This window comes from Pan troglodytes, chromosome 1 (assembly GCF_028858775.2).
Source record: "Pan troglodytes isolate AG18354 chromosome 1, NHGRI_mPanTro3-v2.0_pri, whole genome shotgun sequence".
NCBI lineage: Eukaryota > Metazoa > Chordata > Mammalia > Primates > Hominidae > Pan > Pan troglodytes.
Window position 1 is genome coordinate 93050343 of NC_072398.2, and position 25302 is coordinate 93075644.

The 25302-nt window shown below is 53.3% G+C and overlaps 1 protein-coding gene across 6 annotated transcripts in view; it reads right to left on the reverse strand.

Moving 5' to 3' along the window:
- Positions 1 to 7094: 7094 nt before the first annotated feature.
- LMNA (lamin A/C) overlaps positions 7095 to 25302 on the reverse strand; it is a 57184-nt gene continuing 38976 nt past the window's right edge. For 2 of the 6 annotated variants that reach the window (XM_063785594.1, XM_063785564.1), the window contains exons 3-13: positions 16407 to 16563; positions 12652 to 12777; positions 12205 to 12375; positions 11868 to 11993; positions 11071 to 11291; positions 10756 to 10978; positions 10164 to 10271; positions 9960 to 10079; positions 9449 to 9538; positions 8428 to 8697; positions 7095 to 8105 (exon numbers count right to left, since the gene is read on the reverse strand). In XM_063785594.1, the coding sequence (XP_063641664.1) occupies positions 8079 to 8105; positions 8428 to 8697; positions 9449 to 9538; positions 9960 to 10079; positions 10164 to 10271; positions 10756 to 10978; positions 11071 to 11291; positions 11868 to 11993; positions 12205 to 12375; positions 12652 to 12777; positions 16407 to 16563 (1639 nt within the window). In that variant the 3' untranslated portion in view covers positions 7095 to 8078. 6 annotated transcript variants of the gene reach the window in all.

Genomic DNA, 25302 nt, shown 5'->3' on the forward strand with positions numbered 1-25302 from the left:
GGAAAGTAGGTGGTGGGGAGAGGACTGGACTTGCCAGGGGCAGGAAAGCCAGAGCCGGGACCACCTGACACCTCCCCTACTCCCCTGGAAGCCCCCAGGGTCCTCTGCCTCACTTTTCCCTCATCCCATGAGACCCCCATGCTGGCCACGCAGCTTCCGACTCCACCTCCTCAGACCCTGCCCCCTGTTCCCCTTGGGCTCCTGCCCACTTCCTCCCCTCCCCCATATGCGTGCCACCTCAGTCTCCAGTGAGAGCTGCCAGCTGGCACCAACTGGTACTAGGCACGGAGAATCAGCCCAAGAAGTGGAAGGGCCTGAGGCCTGGCCCCAGAAGGCAGGGGAAGACCAGCACCCCAGAGTCAGTCAGGGGGCGTAGGAGGCACCTTCCCTTCCAGTTGCCTCTCCAAGTCTTGTTTTCTCTGCCCCTCTGGGCACAGCGCAAAGGGGGCACCGAGGCTCTGAGGAGGACCCTGGCTCACCCGCTCCCTCTGCTTCCTGATGGGCTGTCAGGATTGTGACGTAGAAAAGGAAAATCTTAGTTACTCCAGGAGGGGCTGGGGCAGCTGAGAGAAACCCATGGCAGAAGAGAAGGACAAAGAAAATGGAGACAGAAGATAGCAGACAGACAAATAGCAGAAAGCCTCAATTCTCACATCACCCCTCTACTCACAACCCTCCCTGGCTTCCCAGAGCCCATGCAATTAATTTCAAACTCCCCGCAGGGTACTGTAGGCCCCTCCCGACCCTTTAGTGAGGGAGGGCTTTTCCCCAGGCAGCCTGGACTCCGCCTTTCTCTGAGTTTCTGTTCCTATGGTATCTCCCACCTGGAAGATGTACTCTTCCGGGATAGTAGTTCTCATTTCCACTTGATGAAACCCTTCTTGTCCTTTCATGCCAAAACAACCCTTTCCTCTGCAAAGCCCCCTGGTCCTCCCACAGTATTCTGAGTTGCCACTGTATTTTCTGAGAATCTGGAGTCCTGGGTGACTTGGGGTAAACCTCTTCTCTCACTGGGTCTCAGCCGCCTTCATTAAAATGAGAATGGTAATAACCTGCCCACTAGTGGTTAAAGTGAAAATTAGTTCCACTCTTTGGGATGATACTTGGCAATAGGTCTCAGGTTCTGCAAAAGTGCTCACATAGCTGGGCGGGATGGCGGCGCGTGCCTGCCGTCCCAGCTACTTGGGAAGCTGCCAGGAACCCAAGGCTGCTGTGAGCTATGATGCTATGATCAAGCCTGTGAATAGCCACTGTACTCCAGCCTGAACAACGTGGTGAGACCTTGTCTCAAAAAAAAAAAAGTTCTCACATTGAGCGATTCAATTTCTCAGTCTATGCATTTACTTTAAATACTTATAAAGCACCTACAATATAGTCAGGCACTGCAATAGGTACTGGGGACTTAGCATGAAAAAAACAACAAAAGACCTGCCCCTCAGGTGTATGTATTTTGGTGGAAGCCACAAATACACAAGTGTAATGTATGCTCAATAGTGTTAAATGTCCCAGAGAAAAATAAAGAAGAAAGAGTGGCTGGGAGGTTAAAACTCGGGATGAGGAAGATGCTACTCTTTTATAAAATTTGGTCAGGGGGCTGGGTATGGTAGGGTAATCCCAGCACTTTGGGAGGTCGAGACGGGTGGATCACTTGAGGCCAGGAGTTCAAGACCAGCCTGGTCAACATGGTGAAACCCCGTCTCTACTAAAAATACAAAAATTAGCTGAGCATGGCAGCTTATGCCTGTAATCCCAGCTACTCGGGAGGCTGAGGCACGAGAATCGCTTGAACCTGGGAGGCAGAGGTTGCAGTGTGCCAGATCACATAATCCACTCCATCCTGGGTGACAGAGCAAGATTCCATCTCAAAAAAAAAAAAAAAAAAAAAAAAAAAAATTTGGTAAGGGGGCTGGGCATGGTGGCTTATGCCTGTTATCCTAGCACTTTGGGAGGCCGAGGCAGGAGGATTGTTTAAATCCTGGGAGGTCGAGGCTGCAGTGAGCCATGATCACACCACTGCACTCAGCCTGGGTGACAGAGTGAGACCCTACCTCAAAAAGTAAAATAAAATATAAAATGTAATTTGGTCAGGGAAGGCTTTACTGGACACTGACATTTGAATAGAGATCTGAAGAAAGAGTGAAAACAAGGCATGCAGATACCTAATGAGAAAAATGGTCCAGGCAGAGGGAACCATTAGTTCAGAGGTCCTGAGGCAGGTGTGTGCGTGGCGTGTTCTAGGAATATCTAGGCAGCCACGGTAGCTCCAGTGGGGTGAGAACAAGGGAGAATAGTGACAGATGAGGTGGGAGGGGTCATCATGCATGGCTTTGTATGCCATTGTGAAGACTTTGGCTTTATCATTTTCGTGCTTTGGGAAGACACTGAGGGTTCTGAGCAGAGGAGTGACCAAACTGTTAAAGGATCACTCTGCTGCTGTGTGGAGAATAAACTGTACAGAGCAAAGGCAAGAGACCAGTTATAAAACTAATGCCATAATCCAGACAACAGATGATGGTGGTGGCAGCAGCGGTGATGAGAATGGCCTGAATTCCAGACTATTTTATTGTATTTATTTTTTATTTTATTTTATTTTGAGACGGAGTCTCACTCTGTTGCCCAGGCTGGAGTACAGGGGCATGATCTAGGCTCACTGCAACCTCTGCCTCCCAGGTTCAGGCAATTCTCCTGCTCAGTCTCCTGAGTAGCTGGGATTACAGGCCTCGTGCCACCACAGCTGGCTAATTTTTGTATTTTTAGTAGAGACAGGGTTTCACCATGTTGGCTAGGCTGGTCTTGAACTCCTGACCTCAGGTGATCCACCCGCCTCGGCATCGCAAACTGCTGGGATTACAAGTGTGAGCCACTGCGCCTGGCCAGATTCCAGACATATTTTAAAGATGGAGTTTTACTAATGGACTGAATGTGAAGTATGAGAGGAAAATAGAAGTTAAAGATGACTCCAGGATTTATGGCTAAAGCAACTGGAAAGGACGGTGCGGTCATGAGCTGAGATGGAGAAGATGATAAGCAGAGCAGACTGGGGGTAGGTGGAAATCGGGGTAGCAGTGTTGGACATGTTAACTTCGAGATGCCGTCAGACCTTTACGTGGGGATTCCGGTCTGGGGTTCCAGGCAAAGGAACAGGCTGAAGGATAAAGAGTCACCAACATAGGCACAGTCATTAAAGCCACGGGCCTGGAGGAACTCTCTTAGGGCCTGAGTGTAGACAGAGAAGAGAATCAAGCCCTGGGGCACTCCATCTCTTAGCGGCCAGGGAGAAAAGAAAGGATTGGCAATGTAGGCTGAGGACCACACTCCCATGACAAACAAGGTCAAGTTAGATGAGGACTGAGAAGTGGTTACTGGGTTAGCAATGTGCAGGGTGCTGGGGGCCTTGACAAAGGGCAGTCTCCTTGGCAGGGAACAGTCTCCTTGGTGTAAAGCAGCTGAGAGTAAAGAGAGAGGCAAAGGTGTGAAATCGTCCTCTGGAGAATGGAGACGACTGGGCTAGGGACAAAAGTTTGTGTGCATGTGGTTACAAATTGAAAGATTTTTAGTAGAGTCGAGTTTCACTATCTTGGCCAGGGTGGTCTTGAACTCCTGACCTCGTGATCCACCCACCTCAGCCTCCCTCTCTTAATCTTTTATTTTATTATTATTATTTTTTAAATTTAATAGAGACAGGGTCTCACTATGTTGCCCCAGCTGGTCTCAAACTCCTGGACTCAAGCAATCCATTCTCCTTGGCCTCCTAAAGTGCTGGGATTACAGGTGTGAGACACCACACCTGGCCCCCTCCTAATCTTAAGGACTGCTATGAAGCTGGGGTGCCTATAGTCCCAGCTACTCAGGAGGCTGAAGCAGGAGGATTGCTTGAGCCCAGGAGTTCAGGGCCAGCCTGGGCAACATAGTGAGGCTCCAATTCTAAAAAAACCCCAAACACCAATAAACAAAAAGCGATATGACGAAGATAATCTTGCCGGGCACAGTGACTCACGCCTGTAATCCCAGTGCTTTGGGAGACCGAGGCCAGTGGATTGCTTGAAGCCAGGAGTTCAAGACCAGCCTGGGCAACATGGCAAAGCCCCATCTCTACTAAAAATACAAAAAAAAAAAGCAAAAAGAAAGAAAGAAAAGAAAAGAGAAAGAAAGAAGGAAGCTGGGTGTGGTGGTGCATGCCTGTAGTCCCAGTTACTTCAGAGTCTGAGGCACAAGAATCACTGGAAAACAGGAGGCAGAGGTTGCAGTGAGCTGAGATCGCACCACTGCACTCCAGCCTGGGTAACAGAGTGAGATTCCATCTCAAAAATAAAGAAAAGAAAAAGATAATCTTTCCAGGCCAGGTGTGGTGGCTCATGCCTGTAATCTCAGCATTTTGGGAGGCCAAGGTGGGCAGATCACTTGAGGCCAGGAGATCAAGACCAACCTGGCCAACATGCGAAACCCCGTCTCTACCAAAAATGCCAAAAATTAGCTGGGTGTGGTGGCACATGCCTGTAATGGCAGCTACTCAGGAGGCTGAGGCAGAAGAAACACTTGAACCCAAGAGGTGGAGGCTACAGTGAGCTGAGATCAAGACACTGCACTCCAGCCTACGTGACAGAGTGAGACTGTCTCAAAAAAAAAAAAGAAAGAAAAAAATGGATTAAAAAAAATTATTTGTTCTTACCTGTTTTAAAAAAAATTATTAAAAATAAATAAATAAATAGCTGGGCGCGGTGGCTCATGCCTGTAATCCCAGCACTTCGGGAGGCTGAGGCGTGTGGATCACGAGGTCAGGAGATCAAGACCATCCTGGCTAACATGGTGAAACCCCATCTCTACTAAATATACAAAAAATTAGCAGGGCATGGTGGCAGGTGCCTGTAGTCCCAGCTACTCGGGAGGCTGAAGCAGGAGAATGGCATGTACCCGGGAGGCAGAGCTTGCAGTGAGCCGAGACTGCGCCACTGCACTCCAGCCTGGGTGACAGAGCGAGACTCCATCTCATAAATAAATAAATAAATAAATACCCTGAGCAACATATTGACTTTTTTTTTTTTTTTTTTTTTTTTTTGAGAGGGAGTCTCACTCTGTCGCCCAGGCTGTAGAGGCTGTAGTGCAGTTGCATGATCTCGGCTCACTGCAACATAAGCCACCCAGTTCAAGCGATCCTCCTGCCTCAGCTTCCCGAATAGCTGGGATTACAGGCATGCACGACCACACCCAGCTAATTTTTGTATAGTAGAGGCATTTTGCCACATTGGCCAGGCTGGTCTCAAACTCCTGACCTGAGATCCGCCTACCTCAGCCTCCCAAAGTGCTGGGATTACAGGCGTGAGCCACTGTGTCCGTCCCTTACCTGTGTTTTGAATTTTACCATATGATATGTATTTTTGTTGTTGCTGTTGCCCAGGCTGGCCTAGAACTCCTGGGCTCAAACAATTTTCCCGCCTCAGGCCAGGAGTTGCTGGGACTACAGGCGTGCGTGCCACCACGCTAGGCCAAGCATGTATTACATTTTAACAACAACAACTTTTTTTTTTTCATAATGAAATGTGGCTGCTGAGTGCTGACTTGTGCTGTGAGCATCATGTGAGGTGACCACGTGTGTGGACACCTTAACTGCTGAGTCCCCGGCTGCCGCCCCCGCCGTGCTGCCAGCTTGTGGGGCAGTGTTTGTGTGCGGCCCTATGCCCTCAGCCCTCCTCCTCAAGAGCTAGGAACGTCGCCTGCTGCCCCTGGTGTTCCCCAGCCCACAGTGCCCATGCAGCCAGCTCACCAGGGTTCAGCTGAGTAGCGAAGGACCCCTACCCAGGATGCGCAGGCACCACCGTGGTGGGGCTCTGGCGCCCCAAGGTGCCCGACTCAGGAAGTGCAGGTGGGCGTCCTCATTTTGGGACACACGGACTCCCTCGCTGACATCTAAGACCCCATATCTGCGGGGCCTCAGGGTCTTTGCTGAGGCCTAGGAGAGTAAGGGTTTCCTTCTTGGAAACTGCCAACCCAAGCAGGGACCCCTTCCTCAAACCTCCTTCCGCTTAACTTCCCTTCCCTAAAGGCACTGTGGGGTCTCAGCCTATGGTGGAATCAGGAGTGTCCAGCATGACCCTCTCAGTAATTTTGCTTTCTCACATGTTTTCCCACGATCTCAGCCAGACATGCCCGTTTCTCACTGACTCTTGACTGCAGGCTCAACTCTGCCCAGGGAACATAAATAAACTTCCAGAATCTTGGGATCTGTGCCACCTTCGAGCTGAGTGGCCTGAGTTCCAGAGGCCTGGGAGACAATACCTACCTCTCAAGACAGTACGAAGGCCAAATGAGATGCTGCAGAAATGCTTTGGAAACTAGGAAGGGCCAGAGAAAGGCTGGCTTCTATAGCTCATTTTCCCTGTTTGGGGCCCCTCCCCTCAGTCTGGGCACCTCATGCCCCCAGGTTGGAACCCCCTCGGAGGCTCCTACTTGGCCTAACATATCCCTTTGTCTGCAGTCTATTTTCTGACTCCCACTGGGGTGTAATTTCTCTGAGGACAGTGGGCATCTTGTCTTGTTCATTTCCCAATCCCCCAACCTGAGCACAACATGGCACAAAGGGACATTAACTGCTCCTTTCCTCTGCCCTCTCCTGCAGCTTCTGTTCCCTCCTCCCCGGGTGTCCTTGTCCTTACGTCCTGATATGTCACCACCCTCAGACTGGGTCTATATCATATGTCTTATATTCATGCTTCGCTCAGGGCCCAGCACAGAGAAAGCACTCAGTAAGTGCTGGTGGACGAGGGAAGTTAGTTAGCAAATGCCCTCCTTCAGGCGCTGCTTCTCTGAAGGACTTCCATTGGGAGAGAGCCGTACAGTGGGTGGTGATGGTTATATCAAAGCCTTCCCCCTCAGCCACCACCGAGTGCCCAGATGTGCACCCAAAGTGCTCTGATCTCTAATTGTTTCCCCTGGAGCAGGGCAGGGCTGGGCAGCAATGAGCAGGAGGATGCAGTGACTGTGCGGCGCTCTGTGTGCGTGTGTGTGTGTGTGTGTGTGTACGCGCGCGCATGCCCACGAGTCTGCACCTCAGTACACACAGTGACGTCCACCAACAAAGACACCATAGCAGCCAGGGGTAGAAACAACTAGTGTATTGATTTGGGGAGGAGAGAAGGGGTGCAGATGGGAAATGGGGAGGCAAGGGCTCTTTAGTGTTTGCCAAAACCACTGCCACACCCCTCCACCCCCTCTTGCCTTCCTCCTCCACGGTGGGTGCCAGCAGGCTCTCCCCTTTCCAGTGACCTCCCTCTCCCTCCTCCCAGCACCCCACTTGGCTTCAACCTCCAGTGACTGCACAGAGCCCACCCAGGGTCTAAAGCTAGGGAAGGCAGCTCAAACTCACCTTTCTTCTCCCTTCTTCCACCTCCCACCTCATTCCCATCTCTTGTCTAAATAAAATACAGAAAAGCAAGCGCAGCTGGTACCTGGGAGAATGGACTCACCCCGGGGCTGGGGGCAGGGGTGGGGACTGGGGGCGGGGCAGGCAGAGGAACCTCAGCCAGGTGTAGTGGAATCACAGCAGGCCAAGCCCAGGGGCCCGGCTCAAGTTGTCCTCTCTCTCTCTCTCTCCCTCCCTCTCGGAGGCTGGCCTGGCAGTGAGCCTGCCGTCCAGAGGAGGCTGGCAGAGAAGCCTCTATGCCTGCCTCTCAGGCACCATGTCACAGGGTCCCCGGGGTGGGGGCAGCAGCCAGGGCAGAAAAGCAGAAGCTAGCCTCTATAAAAGCACCCCTTTCCCTTGGCTTCTAGAGGAAGCCCTCTTTGGTTTTAAGGCAGATGTGGAGTTTCCTGGAAGCAGGGAAAAGGAAGGGAGGAGAAATTAGGATTGAGATAGATGAGATAGATGCTTTTTTTTTTTTTTTTTTGCTTGTGTTTTTCCTTCAGTATAAAACCACTGTAGAAAATAACTTCTCTTAGAAAAAAAAAATACAGAAGAAAAAAACCAAAGCGTTATTTTTCTTTGGCTTCAAGCCCCCTCCCATGAGGTGCAGGGCAGGGGGTGGGCATGAGGTGAGGAGGACGCAGGAAGCCTCCACCCCCACCCCTGCCTGGCAGGTCCCAGATTACATGATGTTGCAGTTCTGGGGGCTCTAAGAGAGAAAACAGAGGAGAGAGGTGTGAGCAGCAGGGCCTGGACCCAGACCCTCCCTCCCCTGGCCCCTAGAAGGGAGGTAGCATCTCCCCCATCCCTCACACTCCAGCCCTGCCCCTGCCCTCCAGTCTGGGGCTCAGACAAGAGAGGCAGGATGCAGAGGTGGGCTGTCTAGGACTCAGGCTGTGGGGAGGAGGCTCCCACTCCCCCGGGCTGCGGAAGAGAAGGCAGGCTCTCCCCCCTGCAAGGCCACCTCGTCCTACCCCTCGATGACCAGGGACCCGCCTGCAGGATTTGGAGACAAAGCAGAGACAACTCACCTGGGTTCGGGGGCTGGAGTTGCCCAGGAGGTAGGAGCGGGTGACCAGATTGTCCCCGAAGCTGCCACCCCCACTGCCCCCCACACTGCGGTAGCTGCGAGTGACCGTGACACTGGAGGCAGAAGAGCCAGAGGAGATGGGTCCGCCCACCTGGGCTCCTGAGCCGCTGGCAGATGCCTTGTCGGCAGGCTGCCCGCAGGTCCCGCACAGCACGGTGCGCGAGCGCAGGTTGTACTCAGCGGGGTCCCCCGAGCTGCTGCAGTGGGAGCCCTGGGAAGGGAGACAAGGCTCAGGCGGGACGGCGAGTCTGGGACTGACCACTCAGGCCCAACCAGGCTCCAGGCTCCAGGCTCCTGCAGGCTCCCAGCCGCCAGGCAGGAAGGTGTGGTTCTGTGCCTAAGGAGCCAGCGGGCAATGGGGGTTTGGGAGGCCAGGGGCCCGGAGGAGGAGAGGGAAGACATAAAAGGGGAGAAGGCTCAGGAAGACTTGGGGACAGAGAACCAGAGCGGTGACTCTGACTCTGTTCTAGCTACTCTGAGCTTAAGAGGAAAAGAAGAGAGAACGGGAGCAAGCTTGTAGGGCAGCAGGCATGCACTATTAATTGGAGTGGAGGGGCGGTCAGGAATGAGAGAGAACATTCTTGCAGGAAAAATGAGGGAAATGAGAGGATATGCATGCAACAAGAATGGGGGAGAGAGGCAGGGCAGGCATGCCCCACGTCTGTCCTCCCCTCCCTTTCCCAGAAGACAAATCCAGACCCTTGTCCACTGCTCCCACAGGAATATTCCATGGCATCAGAAAGTTCCCACTCCCTTCCTTACCAGAGTAGGGCACCCAGACACCTGGGTTCCCTGTTCAAGGTATAGGGAGGAGAGAGAAGAAAGGCCAGGCCAGCGAGTAAAGTTCCAAAACATTCTTTAATGAAAAGATTTTTGGCATGGGGAGGCTGGGGAGAGGCTGCCCCCAGGCCTGGCTGGGTGGCCCCAGTGCAGGCTCGGCCTCAGCGGCGGCTACCACTCACGTGGTGGTGATGGAGCAGGTCATCTCCATCCTCATCCTCGTCGTCCTCAACCACAGTCACTGAGCGCACCAGCTTGCGCATGGCCACCTCCTGGTGGGGACATGGAACCAGGTCCAAGGGTCAGGGCCAGGGAAGGGTTGTACAGCATGTCTACCCCAGTGACCACCTGCAACTTTTCTTGTGGCCTGCCCTTTGTCCGGCCTGCTGCTTACTCTGTCCTCTGTGGTGATGGAGCTAAGGAACTCATTTCCACCCCAGAGGGACACTGTCAAGCTCTCCGGGTAGGAGTATGGCTCTGCCTTTAACAATCCTCACTGTCTAACTTCCACCCCTTGTGCTGTTGAGGAAGCATCTTTTGGTTTGCCTACTGGGTGGAGAAGTCTGGAGCCTGCAACAGAGAGCTCTAGAAAGGGGCCCTGAACTGGCAAACTTGGGTTGGGGGCAGCTGGCTCCGATATTGGCCATCAGGGGGAGCCTCGTCCAGCAAGCAGCCAGGCCCAGGCCTACTTACTTCCCCAGTGGAGTTGATGAGAGCCGTACGCAGGCTGTTCCCGCAGCCCCAGGTGTTCTGTGCCTTCCACACCAGGTCGGTAGGGGGGCTGTGGGTGGCCCCAGCTCCTGCAGCCCAGATCTGGAGAGGAGAAAAGGACACTTACCCCAGTGCTCCCATCGCCACCCAAGGCCTCCCCAGAGTCCCAAGCGCCCTGCCACTCACCGTCACCACCTGCCCAGCCTTCAGGGTGAACTTTGGTGGGAACCGGTAAGTCAGCAAGGGATCATCTCCATTCTGGCGCTTGATCTGCCAATTGCCCATGGACTGGTCCTGCCGGGAAGATAGGGAAGAGGAAGGTCAGAGAGGCTCACCCAGGCTCTTGGGTGTATCTTGCTCAAAGGCCCAACCCTCTGCCCGCCTGCAATTGAGGCCTCTCCTTCCATCTACACACACCCCTGTCACTGCCCTTCCCCCGGGGATAATAGCCATGATCTGTGGACACATACGCAGCACCAGGCACACGGATACCTTATCTTTCATCTTCCTGACAACTCAAAGACTTAGGGATCAGTATTCATCCCCATTTTACAGATGAGGAAACTGATGCTCTGAGAGGTTAAATAACCTGCTCAAGGTCTCACAGCCAAAGAGTCCAGGAGCCAGGCCTGGAACTAGAGTGTGGAGGAGATATACAGGCTCACCCTGGTCCACCCTCTGAGGGCAAGGATGTTCCTCTCTCCACATGCCATCCTTCTGTCTTGCCACTCTCTCCCTGATGCAGCTGTATCCCCTTAGACCCTGAGCAGGAGCCTACCTCATTGGACTTGTTGCGCAGCCGGACAAACTTGCCCTCCTCGTCCACCTCCTCCACGGCCACGCGCCCGCTAGTGCGCGCGTGCTGTGAGAAGCTGCTGCGGCTCTCGGTGGACTCCAGTTTGCGCTTTTTGGTGACGCTGCCCCCACCCTGTGTCTGGGATGAGTGAGAGGAAGCACGGCCACGGCTGCGCTGCGAGGTAGGGCTGGGGGACAGGCGTAGCCTGGGGAGAGGGAGACCAAGTGGGGGTCTAGTCAAGGCCAGTTGTCGGCCAGAGGACACTGCCAGCACCTCCCCAACGTCTCCCCAGCCCACCTCTCCTCCTCGCCCTCCAAGAGCTTGCGGTAGGCGTGGATCTCCATGTCCAGGGCCAGCTTGATGTCCAGAAGCTCCTGGTACTCGTCCAGCTGCTGCTGCATCCTTGCCCGCATCTCGGCCATCTCCCGCTCCTTTTCCGCCAGCAGCCGCCGGCTGGTGTCCCGCTCACGGGCCAGTGAGTCCTCCAGGTCTCGAAGCTTCGCCTCCTTGGCTGCCAGCTGCAGGGGGGTGGGAGGGTTTGGTGAGCTCCCAAGGGCCCTAAGTATGGGGAAGGAGGGACGTGGGTTGGTGTAGGAGACACCTGGCTACTCTCTCCAGGATCTGCAATCAGAGCTTCCCCAGAGCCCTCATCAGAGCCAGCTCTGAACATCACAAGCTCTAAACATAGTCTTGGCTGGCAACTGGGAAGTCCTTCCCCTTGTCTAACTGAAACCTCTCGTTCTGAGGCTAGACTTTTTCTCCTGTCACAAATGGCACAGCCAACTAGAAAAATACTGATGCTTTTAACACCTCACATTGCAGAGTCCTATGGCAACTCTGAGTTAGGGAGATTAAGAACAGCCTCCATTTTCGAATGGGAAAACCAAAGCCCTGAGAAGTGAAGGTGAGGTAAGAGTGTACAGAAACAGCACACAGGCCATCTGACTCCACATCCTGCGACCCTTCTCTGTGGTTCTGGGGACACTTTTCATCCCTCTCCTCCTCAGGAACCTCCCACCCCCAACCCTGGGCTTCCAGCCTGCATCCTGCCCAGACTCTAGGCCCCTGGAGAGAGGGGTGAGGTGGGGTATCACCTGCTTCTGGAGCTGGCTGAGCTGGGCAGAGAGGCTGTCGATGCGGATGCGCGACTGCTGCAGCTCCTCGTGGGCGGCCCCCACCAGGTTGCTGTTCCTCTCAGCAGACTGCCTGGCATTGTCCAGCTGGAGGGGAGGACAAAGGGTTAGGACTGTGGTGACTGGGAGGGGTGGAGGCACAGGCCTGAGTTGGGCATCACTGCTACAGCCCCAGGTCCTGGGCCACCCTGAGCTCCCTGCCACCATCTGCCTGATCCCCAGAAGGCATAGCCCAGCATGGGTAAGGGTAGGGCTGCCAAGGGCAGAGGCAGTGAGGGAACCAATCGAGAGCAAGCACCTTGGCAGAATAAGTCTTCTCCAGCTCCTTCTTATACTGCTCCACCTGGTCCTCATGCTGGGCCCGCAGTTCCTGCAGCGCATCCGCTAGCCGGCTCTCAAACTCACGCTGCTTCCCATTGTCAATCTCCACCAGTCGGGTCTCATGACGGCGCTTGGTCTCACGCAGCTCCTGGAAGGGTTGGAGGAAGGACACAGAAACCAAAATCAGAATTAGCTCCTGGGAGGCCAAGACCCAGGGGCGGGGCTCCCTGCCCAGCCCTACTCCATGAGCCACTACCAGCCCCACTTTAACCTGGGAGCTGAGTGCTGGCCACCCCCAACTCCCTGTCCACTAGGGCAAGGGACTCAGGAAGGCGAGCTCTGCACACAGCTGGTCCCCCCTAGCCCAGCCCAAGTCTGTCATCACCCAGCCCCAGCCCTCTGGCTTGCAAAGCACAGTCCCCACCTCACTGTAGATGTTCTTCTGGAAGTCCAGTTCCTCCTTCATGGTCTGCAGCCTGTTCTCAGCATCCACCCGCCGCAGCATCTCATCCTGAAGTTGCTTCTTGGCCTCACCTAGGGCTGCCTCAAGCTGTGAGGAAGCAGGCAGAGATGAGGAAAAGGGGTCACAGAACACAAGAACTGGAAGGAAGCTGAGAGGTGGGCTGCTGCCTGTGCACCCCTTCACACATGTGGAAACAGGTCCAGGGAAGGAGGGCCTTGGATGCCTGCAGGGGTCAGGACATCTACTCACTCACTCTTGGTAGGTACTGTGCTAAGAGAGAAAAGATATATCTAATACAAAAAAGTAGCCAGGCATGATGGTGGCACACGCCTGTAGTCCCAGCTACTCAGGAGGCTGAGGCACAAGAATCGCTTGAATCCAGGAGGTGGAGGTTGCAGTGAGCCGAGATCGCACTACTGCACTCCAGCCTGGGTGACACAGCTAGACTCTGTCTCAAAAAGAAAAGATATATGCCCCCCAGCCATAGGACTCCCTTCTCTGGCACAACATAGCAACTGCTATAAAGGAGGTATGTGCAAAGTACTGAGGGGACATGAGAGAAGGAACCAAAGTATGCCTGGGGTACTTTTGGGGGCTCTGGGAAGGCCTCCAAGAGGCTAAGACCCAAGGGACAGGCTAGCGGGGCCTACAGAGAGCTACTGTCATGATTTCAAGGGCAGAAACAAGCATGTGCAGGCACAGAGGTATGAAGGCATGTGTGTTCTGGGGTCTTTGGAAAGATCAGTACTGCTGAAGCCTGAAGTACGGGGTGGGAAGGGATGGGAGAGGTGGCTGGGTCAGTAGGCAGGGGCTGGCTCATGAAGAGATGCCCTTATCTGCCATGAAAAGAACCTGAGGATGTTTGAGCAGGGGAGCACCATGCTTAGATTTTCTTTTATTTATTTATTTATTTATTTATTTTTGAGATGGAGTCTCGCTCTGTCACCTAGGCTGGAGAGCAGTGGCGCGATCTCGGCTCACTGCAAGCTCTGCCTCCCAGGTTCATGCCATTCTCCTGCCTCAGTCTCCCGAGTAGCTGGGACTACAGACATGGGCCACCACACCCAGCTAATTTTTGTATTTTTAGTAGAGACAGGGTTTCACCATATTGGCCAGGATGGTCTCGATCTCCTGACCTCGTGATCTGCCCACCTTGGCCTCCCAAAATGCTGGGATTACAGGCGTGAGCCACCACACCCAGCCGTATGCTTAGATTTTCATTTAAGAAAGCACAGGCTGGGCTAAGTGTGGTGGCTCATGCCTATAATCCCAGCACATTGGGAGGCTGAGGCAGGAAGATCTCTTGCGGCCAGGAGTTCAAGACCAGCCTCAACAACATAGAGAGAACACGTCTTGCCAGGCGTGGTGGCTCACGCCTGTAATCCCAGCACTTTGGGAGGCCGAGGCGGGCAGAACATCTAAGGTCAGGAGTTCAAGACCAGCCTGACCAACATGGTGAAACCCTGTCTCTACTAAAAATCCAAAAAGTAGCTAGGCATGGTGGTGGGCACCTGTAATCCCAGCTACTCGGGAGGCTGAGGCAGGAGAATTGCTTGAACCTGGGAGACGGAGGTTGCAGTGAGCTGAGATCGTGCCATTGCACTCCAGCCTGGGTGACAGAGTAAGACTCCATCTCAAAAAAAAAAAAAAAAAAAGAGAGAGAGAGAGGAGAACATGTCTCTATTTATAAAGAAAAACAGGGCAAGGAAGCACAGGCTGATCAGTGCATCCAGGAAGGGCTGGGGGAAGGGTACAACTGGGAGGCTGGAGACCAGACCCAGGAGGAAGGTGGCCCAGCCTTGGTTTGGTGGTCAACCTGCTGGCTTCTCCAGGTCTTTCCCTGGTATACTATGATGGTAGGGCCTGGGAAGGGAAAGAACCCAGGATGGAAGCTTGGCCACTGACTCTAATCCTGGCCCCACTATGAACAGATGAGACTGTGAAATTAGGAATAAACTGCTTCTTTGATTCTTAGCTTTTATTTATTATTTATTTTTATTTTTATTTATTTATGTTTTTTTGAGATGGAGTCTCGCTCTGTTGCCTAGGCTGGAGTGCTGTGACCCGATCTTGGCTCACTGCAACCTCCACCTCCCGGGTTCAAGTGATTCTCCTGCCTCAGCCTCCCAAGTAGCTGGGATTACAGGTGCCCGCCACCACGCCTAGCTAATTTTTGTATTTTTAGTAGAGATGGGGTTTCACCATGTTGGCCAGGCTAGTCTCGAACTCCTAACCTCAGGTGATCTGCCCACCTCTGCCTCTCAAAGTGCTAGGATTACAGGCATGAGCCACCGTGTCTGGCTATTTTTTATTTTTTTTGAGACAGAGTTTTGCTCTTGTTGCCCAGGCTGGAGTGCAATGGTGCAATCTCAGTTCACCACAACCTCTGATCCTGGGTTCAAATGATTTTCCTGCCTCAGCCTCACAAGTAGTTGGGACTACAGGTGTGCGCCACCACGCCTGGCTAATTTTGTATTTTTAGTAGAGACGGAGTTTAACCATGTTGGTCAGACCGGTCTCAAACTCCTGACCTCAAATGATCCACCCGCCTTGGCCTCCCAAAGTGCTGGGATTATAGGCGTGAGCCACTGCACCCAGCCCAATTCCTAGCTTTTAACATGATAAATTGGAGAAGAGTGTTTTGAAAGTAAAGGCCACTCTATATACACAAAGCATTATTAACACATGTCCCATATGTAATTAGCCATCCGCTTCTGATGGCCTCAATAGATGATCAACTCCAGTCCTCCTTTTCCCCAGAGAAATCACAAGGGCCTACAGGAGGCCCTTGTATACCGGAGGGCCAAACTGGGAGGGATCTAGGGCCAGGTACAGTTCATTGCAAAGTTAAGTAGAAATGGCTTGTGGATTATTTTATTTTATGTATTTATTTATGTAGAGACAGGGTTTCCCTCTGTCACCCAGGCTGGAGTGCAGTGGTGCAATCACAGCTCACTGTATCCTCGACCTCTCAGGTTCAAGCCATCCTCCTGCCTCAGCCTCCCAGGTAGCTGGGACTATAGGTGCACACCACCATGCCCAGCTAATTTCTTTAAATTTTTATTTTCTAGAGATGGGGTCTGTGTTGCCCAGGCTGGTCTCAAACTCCTGGACTCAAGCAATCCTGCCTCCTTGGCCTCCCAAAATGCTGGGATTACAGGCGTGAGCCACCACACATGGCCTGGATTATTTTTATTATTATTATTATTTTTTTTTTTTGAGACGGAGTCTCACTCTGTTGCCCAGGCTGGAGTGCAGTGGCATGATCTCAGCTCACTGCAAGCTCTGCCTCGCAGGCTCACGCCATTCTCCTGCCTCAGCCTCCCGAGTAGCTGGGACTACAGGCGCCCGCCACCATGCCCGGCTAATTTTTTGTATTTTTAGTAGAGACGGGGTTTCACCATGTTAGTCAGGATGATCTCGATCTCCTGACCTCGTGATCCGCCCACCTCGGCCTCCTAAAGTGCTGGGATTACAGGCGTGAACCACCATGCCCGGCCTCCTGGATTATTTTAAATTCACTGTGGTAGATCCCATTGGCGGCCAAATTAGGATAAGATGTGACCTCAGTGGGTAAAATGACTCTAGGACAGGTGAATGGCTCTGAAATCAGGTGACAGGTCAGACCAGGCACCACATCGGGGAGGGCCTAGGTAGAAGAGTGAGTGTACATGTGTTAAGTGGGGCCATGGGTGGGCCCTGCAGGGTGGCCTCACCTTGGCCACCTGGCCCCGCAGATCATGCAGCTCGCCCTCCAGCGTGCGCTTCTCACTGAGAGCAGTGCTCAGTGCGGCCTCCTTGGAGTTCAGCAGAGCCTCCAGGTCCTTCAGCCGAGCCTGAGCAGCTATCAGGTCACCCTCCTTCTTGGTATTGCTAAAGAAGAGAGGGGAGAGTAGATTTAAGAGAAGGAGTCTGTGTGCCTAGACAGTGCCAGGCTCCCAGGAGGTCAGCCATGGGGGCTGGCGCTGCTATGCCTGCAACTACCAGGAGAGGGCATCCTTGCATTAGTTTGGTTTGCATCCGCTTGCCTCTGGGGCTGGGCTCCCACCTCCCCAAGGTCCTTGAAAACCCCCTTCCTGCTTCTCCACCCTTCCCATGACTCAGGGCTCAGGAACGTGCCTGGGGCCAAGGGCAGAGCTCTACCCCGTGATATGAATGCTTTTCCCTCTCTCTCCTCCCATTCTTTCCCAAAGAGACAGGGGTACCTTTGTCTCCTGCCCCTTCCCACACAGGGCCTTAGCCTTCTCCCTGGACTCTACTCACTTCCCTTTGGCCAAGCTTCCCTCCCTCTGAGGAGCCTGACAACTAAGCTCATGGCCCACATGTCCCTAGCACTTCTCGATCTGAGCCCCAAAGGTACTGGTCACCTCTCCTAGTCCCTTTTACACATGTGGGACTGTGGGGAAGGAAAGTCTGGTTAGAGCTGAGCGGGACCTCAGACAAGGACGATCAGGCACAATATTGACCCTTTCCTTTCTCAGGACCCAGTCTGGGTGCCCTGATCTGCACTGAACAGAGGGGTCCCTGCCTCCCTCCCTCCTGCCTCATCCGTGCCCTGGGAGAAGGCTGAGCCCTACCCATCTACCACAGCCTCAGCATCTGGTTCCAGATGTGGATCCCAGGCCTCCAGGTCCATCTGGGCCCCAGCTTTAAGCCTCCCTGCTCCTCAAAGTGGGTAAAGCTTTAGCTATAACCAGTCGAACAGTGCTGTCTCTGCCACCTCCCTCACCTTTTCTGGGCCCCTGATTATTTTTGCTAGTGGACTGGAGAAATAGAAAGGTCCTATTTTCTTAAAAACCTCCAGAGAACCCAAGAACTTTCTAGATGTTACAATTGCTTCACAAATATAGGGTGAGAGAAAGCAGCAGACCCAGGGAGCGGAGGGAAAGATCCAGAGGACCTGGTTCCAGCTGCCATCTGTAACTCATCAGTGCTTAAGCATGAGCCCACCACAGCAGATGGAAAAAAGGAAAACCAAGCGTGGGCAGAAGGAAAAATCTATCCTGGAAAGGAGAAAAGCAGCCCTGCCAACATTTTTCTTCTACCACAAAAGCCCTAAACTCCAAGAGGCCCAGCAATTCACTGTGAAGAGGGATAGGGAAGGCTAGATTTGCAGAAGCTCTGGAGGACGAGACCCAGGCAGTGTTCTGCTTAGGAGAGTCCAAAAAAGGAGTCACCCCCACCTCCCCCCACCAGGCAGGGAGGAGGATAGAGTGACACTCAGAGGGGCAGGGGAAGGACATGAGAAGCCAGAGGAAGCTCCCCCAGCCTGCACGCTTGCTCAGTCCAGCCCTCTGGCCACACCTCAGAACAAGTTGTTTAATGTAAGTGTCTGTCTCCTGCAAAAAAGAGCCCCTTCCAGAACCGGAGAATGTATTCCCTCCTCTGTCTCAGTCAGAAAAGCTAAAAATAAAGTCAAAACCCAGCTCAGGTTTTGGCTGCCATCCGGCCTAGCCCCTGGCTGGGAGCACAGCCCCAACTTTCCATGACTTCAGAACTTTTCCGAAGCTGAAGCAGCTGCAGGGGGAGGAGGGAAAATGAAGAAAAACCACTGGTAAAGTGAAGCAACTGGGGCAACTTAGATTCCGAGCTCCTTGGGCTGACTCCCAGGCTGGCTGGGGCTTCCCAGAAGAGGCCTCTCTACCCTGAAGGCTAACGGCTGCTGCTGGCTGTACTAGGAGGCTCTCAGAATTTAGAGAACTAGAAGGAGCTTAGAGTTGATTCAGCTCAACCCTCTCCCTTTTATAGATGAGGAAACTGAGGTGCATAGGAGGAAGGTGAATGGCCCAGTGTCAATTACCGAAAGCCAGCAGCAGCATTCCAGTCAATTCTAGCTGCTGATCTAGGGTTCCTCCTCCTCCACCTCACTGCTTTCCTAAGCCACAAGTTCCAGAGAGAATGGAGAAGCCAGGAGGAGGAAGAGGGCAGACACTATGGCACAAAGCATTCCCCTGACCAGCCAGCCTGAGCTGAAAGAAGCTGGAAGGCGATGGGATGATTTCAGAAGGTGTCTCAAGGGCACCTCTTCCCTAGTCCTGTCTCCCCAGCCTCCTTAGGTGCCAGGAGGAATTCCTGGAGTTCCCCCTGGTAACAGCCTTTCCTTGCCAGTGCCTGGCAGACACTGACTGAGGAAAACATAGATGCATGATCCCTGTGCTCTGCGAGCTTATGGGCTGATGAGCACAGAAGTTTTTTCTTCAGTCTAACCTCTTCACCTTCTGCTGCTTGCAAGTGGTGGTGGCAGTGATAATAATAATATAATAGCAAACACTTATATAGAGCTTATTAGGTACCAAGCACTGCTCTAAATATTATGTTAACTCACATCATCTTCACAGCTACCCTATGCGATAGGTGCTATTCCTATGCAATTGAGGAAATAGGCACAGAAAGCTATATCTAGGGTCCTGCAGCAAGTAGATAGGGGAGCTGGAAATCCATGCTGTACCACTTTGGCACAAGCCACAGTTTATGGTCTCCAAGGAAAGTAAGGGGGCTGGCTGAGTGCGGTGGCTCACACCTGTAATCCCAGCAATTTGGGAGGCCAAGGCAGGTGGATCACTTGAGGCCAGGAGTTCGAGACCAGCCTGCCAACATGGTGAAACTCTGACTCTATCAAAAATACAAAAATTAGTCGGGCATGGTGGTGCACGTCCGTAGTCCCAGCAACTTGGGAGGCTGAGACACGAGAATTGCTTGAGCCTGGGAGGCGGAGATTGTAGTGAGTTGAGATTGTACCACTGTACTCCAGCCTGGGTGACAGAGTGAGACTCTATCTCAAAAAAAAAAAAAAAAAAATTTAGCTGGGTACGGTGGTGTGCACCTGTAGTCCCAGCTACTGAGGAGGCTGAGGTAGGAGGATCACTTGAACTCGGGAGGCGGAGGTTGCAGTGAGCCGAGATTGTGCCACTGCACTACAGCATGGGTGACAGAGCGAGACTCCATCTCAAAAAAAAAAAAAAAAAACCAGTAAGGGGGTTATTTGTCTTTCCCTAGTGGAGGTTTTGACTAGCACTGCAAAGAGAGGAGATTAAAGGACTAAGACACACCCTGCAGATGAGAAAAACCACGAGCAGAGAGGGAAGTGAGGAAGAACCTTTGTGGTTTTCTTAGGCACGGGGAGCTCCCATCTGCGGGGAAGAAGCCACTATCACCCATGGGCTCATGACTCAGACCTCGGGAGCTCTGTGGCCAGGGAGCCACACGCACACCCCAAGAGATGACTAGGGGTACAGTAGAGCCCAGTGTCTCTCCTCCCTCCTCCCTGCCCCCGCCCCCAAGTGCCATTTCCTTCCTAGGAGGGGTCCTCAGACCTAGCAGGGACCAAAGTAGACCCTAGCCAGGCATTCGGTCCCAGGGTGGTGGTGCAGCCCACTCCACTGGGGGTTGGCATCGGGAAAGCTGAGCACACGCTGAGTGCCGTCCCCGTGCTGGGTTGGCAGGGAGGACAGGGTGGGGCAGGCCAGAGGAGCTGGGAAGGGTGGGAACCTGGGCCCCTCAGGTGACTCATGCTCAGGCACACAATACCCGGGCAGGGGTCGGGAAATCCTCTAGTGCTCACAGGGGAGACCCTGGCTTAGCCTGTGTCCTGCCCCAGGCCAGGTGCTGTGCCAGCAGAGTGCCAGTCCTTTCCCTTGCATCCTCCAGGTTCCCCAAGCACAGGAGTGGCTGCATCCCAGTGGCCTCTTGAGGCGAGAAGGGCTGGGCATCCTGTTTCTAACTCTTCCCATCACTGGCAAATCTGATCTCAGAAAGAGGGAAGAGAGGGGGTGGGGAGGGGAACAGAGAGGAAAAGAATAAGGTAGAAATGAGAGTTGGCACTTGCAAATGTGACCCAAGGCAGGGGTCTGCAGAGCTGTGCCTGGTGGGACAAGGAAGTCTGGCTCCCCAGCTGCAGCAGGCCCGGGCCCTTGGGGCTGTTTGGGGAAGAAAGGCACCAGCACAGCAAAGGGGCTGGGTGGGCACCGGGCCAGGCGCTGACCCACCCTCTGAGTCACCCTGCTCAGCCCAACTCTGATGCCAGATATGGAAGCCAGGGCCGGCCACAGGCCTGTTTGGGCCCGGTTGCTGGGGGCAACATGCTAGGCCCGGAGGGAGAGGCCTCCGTTTCCTCTCCCAATCTGGGGGAGAAGCAAGAGGGACAGACACTGTAGCTAAAAATAACAAGTGGGAGGGGAAGACAAAGGGGAGGTGGAGGAGCTGGCCCAGCCCTGCAGGGACTCCTTAGACCCACTCCTCAGCAGCCCTGCTCACCAGCCCTCAGAGTTCCCCATCACCAGGCAGCACACAGGAAGGGAGCAGAAGAGCAGAGGGTCTCCCAGCCCCTGGGCATTTCCTGTCTCCCAGGAACATCGCCCCCTGTGGCCGGGTGGGTACAGGGAGTCCGCCTGGTGGCAAATGCTCTCCTGTATCCTCCTGGGCATCTAATTTGTTTAATTTTAATTTAAAATTTTTAATTTTTTAATTTAAAAATTTTTCATTTATTATTATTACTATTATTATTATTTTGAGATGGAGTCTCATTCCGTCGCCCAGGTGATCTCACTGCAACTTTCGCCTCCCAGGTTCAAGTGATTCTCCTGCTTCTCAGCCTCCCGAGTAGCTGGATTACAGGCCTGCACCACCATGCCTAGCTAATTTTTCTATTTTTAGTAGAGATGGAGTTTTGCCATGTTGGCCAGGCTGGTCTCAGACTCCTGACCTCAGGTGATCCACCCGCCTCCACCTCCCAAAATGCTGGGATTACAGTCATGAGCCACCGCGCCCAGCCCCTATTATTATTATTTTTGAGACAGAGTCTCGCTGTGTTGCCCAGGCTAGAGTACAGTGGCGCGATCTTGGCTCCCTGCAACCTCCACCTCCCAGGTTCAAGCAATTCTTGTGCCTCAGCCTCCAGAGTAGCTGGGATTACAGGCGCCTGCCACCACACCCAGCTAATTTTTGGCATTTTTAGTAGAGATAGGGTTTCGCCATGTTGGCCAGGCTGGTCTTGAACTCCTGACCTCACGTGATCCTCCTGCATCAGCCTCCCAAAGTCCTGGGATTACAGGCGTGAGCCACCACACCCAGCCCCTCCTGGACACCTAGACCTCTGCCCAGGCTGACTTCCCGCCATGTGACAGGGCGTCTTCTGCTGCCACCCCAAGCCACTCCTACCACCCCTCCTTTTGTTCCAGCAACTCCTCCTACTGCAATATATCCTCCTTCTCTCTGTCCCTCCCTCCCATTCACCCAAAACCTCCCTACCCCTCAGCCTACTTGAGCCTGTCTCAGCTCTGCCCTGCTGATTTCAGCCAGTGTTCTACCTGTTGGGTCGTGGGGCTTTTTCTGTGTGTCCCACAAATACTCGGAGACTAGACGGTTCACAGGCTCAAGGCTTCTAGAGGAACCTTCTCCTGAACCAAGTCCTATACTTTTACAGGGGGAAACTAAAGCCTGGAGACGGGTAGGCTCAGGCACTAAAAACCTGCCCCCAGGTCACCTGAGGACACTCACAGCAGACTGGTGCAAAACATAGAAAATGGCACGATACACACAGACACTGCAGAGAATAACACAGAGAGACCCAGTAAGACAGTCTGGGAAGCGTGTCTGCCTCTGTCTCGCTTGCTGGGAGATACCCCAGTCAGAGAGTGATATGGAGGCCTAGTGAAAGTGCCACTCCCACCCACCCTCAAATATACACATACCCACACCTTTCTGTGCGGCCAATCATGAGGTTTGATAGCCCCCACCCCCCCCGCAACCCGGCAAAGTAACCACTGCTTGGTTTCTTGGCTAGTCTGTGGGTCTGCCACAACTCGGGTAAGGGCAGGATGTGGAGACTTCCCCTCCCTGGCATTTGAGGTGCTATCCCTCTCTGGAAAGGAGACCTTAAAGAGAGGAACTGAGGCTGGGCGCGGTGGCTCACGCCTGTAATCCCAGCACTTTGGGAGGCCAAGGTGGGTGGATCACGAGGTCAGGAGTTTGAGACCATCCTGGCCAGCATGGTGAAACCCCATTTCTACTAAAAATACAAAAATTAGCCAGGCATGGTGGCGGGCACCTATAGTCCTAGCTACTTGGGAGGCTGAGGCAGGAGAATCACTTGAACCCAGGAGGCGGAGTTTGCAGTGAGCCAAGATCGCGCCACTGCATTCTAGCCTGGGCAACAGAGCGAGACTCCATCTCAAAAAAAAAAAGAGAGAGAGAGAGGAACTGAGGGGGGCAGCTGTTCCAGGGACTTAGAAGCCCCTTGAGCCTTCCCCAAACCCCAACCTGTGAAGTTCTGAATATCATACACCTCAAAAGCCCACAGGTGCCCCAGGATGAAACACCCCGACTTCCTCATGCGGGCATGTGCACCCACAGCAGGCATGGCTCTGCTTCCACACGCTTCCCTTGGGCGTGACACCTGCCAAACAGCCAAATATGCCTAGGGTCTGAGGCCTCTCAGATCCCCTACCAGAGCCACTAGGCTCCCAGCTGTCCTTCCCTAAGACAAAGCCAGGTTTTAATTCCAGGCAGAGGGAGGGGCTGAAGTGGGGAGAACTGGTGCTGAGAGAGGGATAGGAAGCCTGTTGACATGTTCAGACGCAACTCCAGTAGAAGCGCTGGGCCTGGCAGGGGGCCAGGCCTGAGTCACAGCTGCTGGGCGTATCAACGTGGCATTGTACAGGGGCAGGAGAAGCCTGAGGCCGGAGGCCAGGGCACTGGGGTCCTGGACAATGGGCGGCTGGCTTCCTCACCAGCCGCCCCCTGCAAGGTCTCCTGCCAAGTGCCACTTTCCTTCTTCCTGGCCTCTCTCTCTAGAAATCATTCCGGTGTTGTCACAAAAATGCAGGGGTGGGGCTTGGGGATAGAGCAAAAGAAGTAGTACCTGGAGGAGGAAGGGATGGCCTAAGAAGATAGTAGAATGTCCTGAAGGGGGAGGGAGGGAGGCCAGTGACCAAAACGAGGGACATTTAGGGGATTCCCTTCACAAGAAGCCAATTCAGCAGCCCCTTAACTCTCTATCTGGTGGCACATAGTTATTAACCCTGAGGACACTGGGAGAGAGTGGGAGCCACACCCCAAGGTCAGGAGAAGAAGTGGGGGAGGACCTAGGCAGTCTGGTCTCACTGCATTCCAGCTCTAGCCTCAGAAGACACAGCTCTCTCCTAGCCAGCAGAAGGTGGCAGTGTTAGAGCTTTGGGAAGAAAGGGGAGCCTTGGTGACCCCAAATAGCCTCCTTCTCAACTGCCCAGAACCTAGACCCCTTGAAATGAAGTCTAGCTCCCCTGAGCCAGACCTAAAGGGACTCATGTGTCCTATCTCCCTTCCATTTGTCCCCGTCAAATTCAGACCACTGTCCTTCTTGCTGCAACTTGAATGTAGTTCTCAAGAAAAGGCCACCCCTCAGCCTCTGCTTTCCTGACTGGACAAGCTTAGGGTCTCCTGTCCACTCTCCACTCTGCCCTCTACCGTGACTCAGCGCCCCTGCCGGGCCTGGGATCTCAGCCAGAATTATTCCTGGCTTCAGCAGGCAGGATTCCGGCTTCCTCTCTCACAACTTGGGGGAGGCAGGGGTGAAGGGAGGACTCCCCTTCCCAAACTCTTTCCCCTTCCTTAAGGGATTGGTAGGGGCCAAGACCTCCTCCCAGCCCAGCCACAGGTTGGGGGAGCCAGTATGGGTGCTGGAAGGGTAGAAGGTGGGCAGCCCAAGGTCACCGTGCCCCTCCCCCGGGTTCCAGGCACTGTTCTCTAATCCTGGCCAGCTCTAAGGTAACAGTTCTGCCTCTCCTAGGCCTTCGCCCTAGCCCCCAACACGGGTCAATGGGAGCCATTCCTGTGCCGCATCTCCCGTTCCTACTCTATGACACAGCCCTTTCCACCGTCCAGAAGGGAGAGGCATCGAAAACGAGTTGCCCTTTCCTAGTAGCAATGAAAACATTTGCCAAGAGGGTAATGTCACAATTTAACCATTTCTAACAAACTTTCACGGGGAAATAGAGAAATGTGGTAGTATGTTTAATTCCACAGCTTGTGGGAAACATTTCTATTGAGAACAACATTAGCTATTAACTATATTCACATTATTTATATTTGATTTTACTATTAATAACTTGGTATTTTAGAAGACTGTTTTCTCACTTTGTGGGTCACTGTACTACTTTGGAACCTAAAAGGTCTCTGGAGACTTTCCGCTCCAATCCCTTTCTTTTACAGCTAAGGAAAGCCAGAAAGGGGAGGCGATTTGCTCAAGGTCACACAGCAATTTAGTGAAAGGGCCACACACAGAACTAAGGGCACCGAGGGCTAGGGTGTCCACTATATCACACTGCCTGTCATTTTGTTGGTGGACTACCTTGCCCCTTATTTATTTATTTATTATTAGTATTATTTTTTTGAGACGGAATCTTGCTCTGTCGCCCTGGCTGGAGTGCAGTGGCGTGATCTCGGCTCACTGCAACATCTGCCTCCTGGGTTCAAGCGATTTCTGGCTAATTTTTGTATTTTTAGTAGAGACAGGGTTTCACCATGTTGGCCAGGCTGGTCTCTTAACTCCTGACCTGAAGTGATCTGTTCCCCTCGGCTTCTCAAAGTGCTGGGATTACAGGCGTGAGCCACTGCGCCCGGCTTGCCTTGCCCCTT